Source organism: Cynara cardunculus, assembly GCF_001531365.2.
Source record: "Cynara cardunculus var. scolymus isolate 2C chromosome LG 2, CcrdV1, whole genome shotgun sequence".
Lineage (NCBI taxonomy): Eukaryota > Viridiplantae > Streptophyta > Magnoliopsida > Asterales > Asteraceae > Cynara > Cynara cardunculus.
In genome coordinates this window covers 6906268-6912151 of record NC_037529.1, presented here as the reverse complement: position 1 = coordinate 6912151, position 5884 = coordinate 6906268, and the positions used below count along the sequence as shown (strand labels likewise).

General features: G+C 35.0%; 1 protein-coding gene across 2 annotated transcripts; it reads right to left on the bottom strand.

The window, feature by feature from the left end:
- Positions 1-2027: 2027 nt before the first annotated feature.
- LOC112506898 (heat shock cognate 70 kDa protein 2-like) lies at positions 2028-4460 on the bottom strand. Of its 2 annotated transcripts, none has more exons than XM_025111222.1 (2): positions 4140-4460; positions 2028-3846 (listed from the first exon to the last, which is right to left on the bottom strand). In XM_025111222.1, exons 1-2 carry the CDS (start codon positions 4351-4353, stop codon positions 2123-2125), a joined length of 1938 nt encoding a protein of 645 aa, XP_024966990.1. In that variant the 5' UTR covers positions 4354-4460; the 3' UTR covers positions 2028-2122. The 2 variants fall into 2 exon arrangements, with proteins under 2 accessions (XP_024966990.1, XP_024966991.1); XM_025111223.1 differs by having other exon boundaries at positions 2028-3865; positions 4140-4231.
- Positions 4461-5884: the final 1424 nt, after the last annotated feature.

The window sequence follows — 5884 nt, the reverse complement described above, 5'->3', positions numbered from 1 at the left end:
GGCAATCATACCTACATAATGAGAATGCTCTCAAGTCCGGTCAATGTCTTTTTGATGATACGATTCTCAGGTGCGAACTCAATCCTACGGCCTACATTATTAGAGGAGAGTTACTGTAAAGACACAACTACCACCCTGTTGGCTGTAGTTTTAGCTTGTATATGTGAAGAAGAAAAAAACGAGACTTTTTCATAGAATAACTTTCTATTGCGAAATAGAGATCTTGTTAAGCCTAAGTAGCTATATCTTACATACTCTATTGTCTGATCATAGCCGTCTGAGAGTCCTGCCCGAGCAGGAGGAGCATCCAATATGTACCCTGTTTTTATGGCATACCGAGGTTTCCCTTTTTTCCTGTGATAGTATCTAAGGATACAGAGTTCCTGAGCCAAAAAGGCATTGTAATCTTCCTCCCTTCAACAAAAGCAGATTGGGTGGGGTAATGCCCTTTTAGAAGCTTGTCTGAAGTAAAGAAAGACTAAAGACTTTATTCTATTACATCTTGACTCACAATTTCCAAGCACTTTTGAAGAAGAGGCAGAATACCCATCAAAGTCCAGGGCCTTGTAACTTTTAAGTAAAGGGGAAACTATAAAATTTCTCTTGTACATCCAAGCCCCTGGCTAGGGGTGGCAAAAAATGACACAACCCATTAATTCAACCCGAACCCAACCCAGAATTAGCAGGTTGGGTTGAGATTTTCAACTTATTTAAATAAATGGGTTAACCCGTCTAACCCATTTAAATAAATGAGTTGGGTTGAGTTGAATTTTTGACCTGTTTTCAACATGTTTTTAACCCACTTAAAATATTATATAAATTTATTTTCTTCTTAATATTATATCTATTTTATTTTTTATTTTATTTCTTCTTAAATAAATTGGCCCAAGTTTCATCATGACTCTTCGATTTCAATCCTTCAATAATCAATTCTTCTTACGCTTTATTACTAATCAGTATCACGAGTCTCGACGCTTTGCCTTCGATTCTTCAATTCTTCAATCTTTCATACGCTTCGATTATCAATCTTTTCCCCTTCTTTTGAGTTCTACCTTCTACAATCAAATATTTGGATTGGTTTCAGACTTTCAGTTTCCGATTTGAGGTTGAGGGCTTGAGGCGGCGTCGAACGATAGCAGAGTAAGTTATTTATGATCATGTTTGTTTAGTATTTTGTTGTTAAACTTCGTATATATCATATGAATTTCATGCTTCTTTTTTAATATTTGTTACTTTATGTCTTTATCGAACTTTAGTGATTTCTTTCAAGTTTGAATTTGTTATTTGTGTGGTGTGGCTATCTATTTCTATCACTGTACCTATATACCTCAGAGAGAATTGTTATCATTCGTCTTCATTGAGATAATTATACAAGCTACATATAAAAAGTTGTTTTGTACGCATGGATTACACTTGCTGATGGACTATTGGTCTTAGGATTTTAGGTACGAGAGTGAAATTAGGGTTGATTAAAGTGAAAGTCGAGTTACTTAGAATTTAAATTATTTCAACTTATTTTGAACAATATATTTGTTGTGGTTGTGTTTTATTCAAACTTTGAACAATTTGATTATATTTGTAATTGTATTATGTTTTATTTTCTTTTTTTATTTAAATTTTAAAATTAAATAGATCAATATAGGTTCAACCCATTTATTTAACAAATTAGGTTAAAAAAATCGTAAATGGGTCAATCCGTTGACAACCTTTTAACCCAACGGGTTGGGTTGAAAAATCTCAACTCATTTAATTAAATGAGTTAGATTGGATTAAAATTTTCAACCTGTTTAATAAAATCCCAAAAACCAAACCCAACCCAAACCATTGCCACCCCTACCCCTGGCCCAGACCTATGTCCCCATTACTGAAGGTTGGCTGGATTAAAATGCATGTCATAACCCAAAAGGGATATACACTAATCAGAAGAAGAGACCAATACATAGTATAAAACCAAGATATAATTCTAAAAGGTCGATCGGTGGCAATTTCATATCAAATCATAAATATAATCGTTACTAAAGAAGTCTGAAGTCTAACCAGATTTTATATAACCATTAGAACCAACATTAATAACTGCTTAATGTACCACAACCCCAAAACACACAACCAATGCTCACAAAACTTAATCAACCTCTTCAATTTTAGGACCAGCACCACCACCGGCAGAATCATCCATATCGGCCATACCCCGTCCACCGGCACCACCCTGATACATCCTCGCAATAATCGGATTGCAGATCCCTTCCAACGCCTTCATCTTGTCCTCGAACTCATCTACCTCTGCCAACTGATTCCCATCCAACCACTGGATCGCCTCCTCCACTGCATCCTCCACCTTCTTCTTGTCCTCTGCCGCCAGCTTCGAGCTTATGTTATCATCTTTGATGGTGTTCCTCATGCTATACGCGTAGTTCTCCAACGCATTCTTCGCCTCCACTTTCTTCTTATGTTCTTCGTCCTCTGCCTTGTATTTCTCCGCCTCCTGCACCATTTTTTCTATCTCCTCCTTCGAGAGCCTACCCTTGTCGTTTGTAATTGTGATTTTGTTCTTCTGCCCTGTCGTCTTGTCCTCCGCAGACACGTTCAAGATCCCGTTAGCATCAATGTCGAAACAAACAGTGATCTGTGGAACTCCACGAGGAGCCGGTGGGATCCCAGAAAGCTCAAACTTGCCCAACAGATTGTTATCTTTAGTCCTTGATCTTTCACCCTCATAAACCTGGATCAAAACCCCAGGTTGATTGTCGGAGTAAGTTGAAAACACCTGCTCTTTCTTCGTGGGAATGGTGGTGTTTCTTGGTATCAACACCGTCATAACACCGCCAGCAGTCTCCAGTCCCAGAGACAGAGGGGTCACATCCAACAGAAGCAGATCCTGRACTTTYTGATTGCCTTCKCCGCTCAAAATGGCAGCTTGAACCGCCGCACCATAGGCCACTGCTTCGTCAGGGTTGATGCTCTTGCAGAGATCTTTCCCATTGAAGAAATCTTGCAGCAGTTGTTGCACTTTGGGAATTCGGGTTGACCCACCAACAAGAACCACATCGTGAACGTTGCTCTTGTCCATCTTCGCATCTCTCAAACACTTCTCCACTGGCTCCATACACTTTCTGAACAAATCCATGTTCAATTCTTCGAATCTTGCACGTGTGATCGTYGAGTAGAAATCAATTCCCTCATAYAAAGAATCAATTTCKATYGTTGTTTGAGCTGTTGATGAAAGAGTCCTCTTTGCTCTTTCACAAGCMGTTCTCAACCTCCTYAAAGCTCTTGCATTCCCAGTAATRTCCTTCTTGTTCTTTCTCTTAAACTCCTGAACRAAGTGGTTAACCATCCTRTTGTCGAAATCTTCTCCACCCAAATGGGTATCTCCAGCAGTCGATTTCACCTCAAAAATACCCTCTTCAATGGTGAGCAGAGACACATCAAAAGTGCCACCACCCAAGTCAAAAATCAGAACGTTCTTCTCTCCAACACTCGCAGCCTTCTTGTCTAACCCATAAGCGATGGCGGCGGCAGTCGGCTCATTGATGATTCTCATCACATTAAGACCCGAGATGACACCGGCATCCTTGGTGGCTTGACGCTGCGAATCGTTGAAGTAAGCAGGGACGGTGACCACAGCATTTTTTATGGTGGTTCCGAGGTAAGCTTCAGCGATTTCCTTCATCTTGACTAGAACCGTGGAGGAAATCTCTTCAGCAGAAAACTGTTTCTCTTCGCCTCTGTAAGTGACGCCAATCATGGGTTTGTCGCCGGCACCGGGAACAACCTTAAACGGCCAGTGCTTCATATCGCTCTGCACTGAAGGATCAGAAAATCTCCTTCCAATTAATCGCTTAGCATCTGCAAACATCACAATATACTGATCCGATTAGACAACATCATATAGATTATAGAAAAACACTGAATCTAGCAAGAACACTCTACATATGTTCTGGATAATCCGTCAACAATGGATCTTAAATTTCATCAGTAATATAAAAACGCCATATAAAACCGCAAAAAGTATTATAAGAACCATAAATCAAACGCATAGCGTTTCACTAACACCTCAAAAGAATATCATCAATCTCTGGTCCATAAAGTCGAGAACAAATATATTAGGAAAAATTAAAGGCAGAAGAAAGAAGGCATACCGAAAACGGTGTTGGTTGGATTCATGGCGACCTGATTCTTAGCGGCATCCCCAATGAGACGCTCAGTATCCGTAAAACCAACATAAGACGGTGTCGTCCTATTGCCCTGATCATTGGCAATGATCTCAACCCGATCATGTTGCCAAACACCGACGCAAGAGTAAGTTGTTCCAAGATCAATGCCAATCGCCGGTCCTTCACCTTTCCCTGACATCTTTCCGATCACCCAATATGAAACTGATTAAATTGATGTATTTAACACACAAATTTTTAGCAGAAAATCACTTTTGAAGATCACGTTTTCCGTTTTCTGTTGATGGAGGGGAAGAACGAAGTAGGGGGGGTTTTATAAGGTAGGTAGAGTTTTCCAGAATGTTCTGGCTTCTTCGCTGCGCAATATTTCTAAGTTCCAATTTGAACTCGTTTATTATTTGTTTTTGTTAAGGTTTTTCTCTCCTCCGCGACCTGGTTGGTTCTAGACTCTTCCTGTTGCTATTTCAATTTTCATTAATCTTATTTATATATTTTTTAAATAATATTAGAATTGTAATCGCATAATACAATGAGATGCATTTCAATGTTAATGTTTCGTTTCATTTAATTTTTTGTTTCAGTTGTTGTTATAATACGGTTTTATTTGGTTTAAAGAAAAACGATAATGTTTTTATTTTTAAATAAAATATAAATATAAATATATTATAAAAAAATTAAAAACATATATTGATTTTATTATCAAGCTAGCTTTCTAAAAAATTTCATTTTTTTTATTTTTTTAATTTATTTTTTGTTTAATAATATAATTTTTTATAAAATAATAATTAAGTATTTTATTAGAAGTCAATCATTATTTTAATTATACTATAAGGGTATTCGTGTAATGCAGCGAGATACATCTTGATTTTTGTATTTTATTTTATTCTTTATCTCAGTCGATGTTATAATATGGTCTTATGTGATTTTGAAAAAGCGATAATATTTTTATTTCTGAATAAAATATGAATTTAAAAATATCGTAAAAATTTGACAAAAATATATTGATATCAGTATTAAATTAATTATTTAAAATTCATATTTTTGTGTAATTTTTTAATTCAATTGTTTTTATTATAATATTTAGGTTCTATAACGAAGTAATTTATATTTGGTTTAATAATATGATTTGCTTATAAATATAATAATTAATTATATTGTTATAACTCGATAATTATCTTAATTATATTTTAGATTTTTTATATTTTAAAATGAGATGTTTATCTTCTATTTGATTATATTTATCCGCAGTTAGTTACACGAATTCAAACATGGAGCTTTAATAAGTTGTACTCATGCATAATTACTTGTAATTTTGAATTTTAAGTAATATACATCAATATACAATATTTCATGCATAAAAAATGGTTTTTAAAAGTTTTTGTCAAATGTTTTATAATATATTATAAACTAGAAGGATACTCGTGCAATGCAGCGAGATAAATCTCAATTTTAATGTTTGGTTTTATTCTAGTCTCTATTGATATAATATGATTTTATAGGTTGTGAGAAAGCAGTAATGTTTTTATTTTTTTAATGAAATATAAATTTGAAGATACAATAAAAATTTGAAAAAAAACAAATCGATATTAGTATCAAATTTTTAACTGTTTAATAGTTCTCATTTGTTTTGGTGTAACTTATTTAATCTAATTTTTTATTATAATTTAATTTAGATTTAATAACAAAATAATTTATTTTTGGTTTAATGGTTT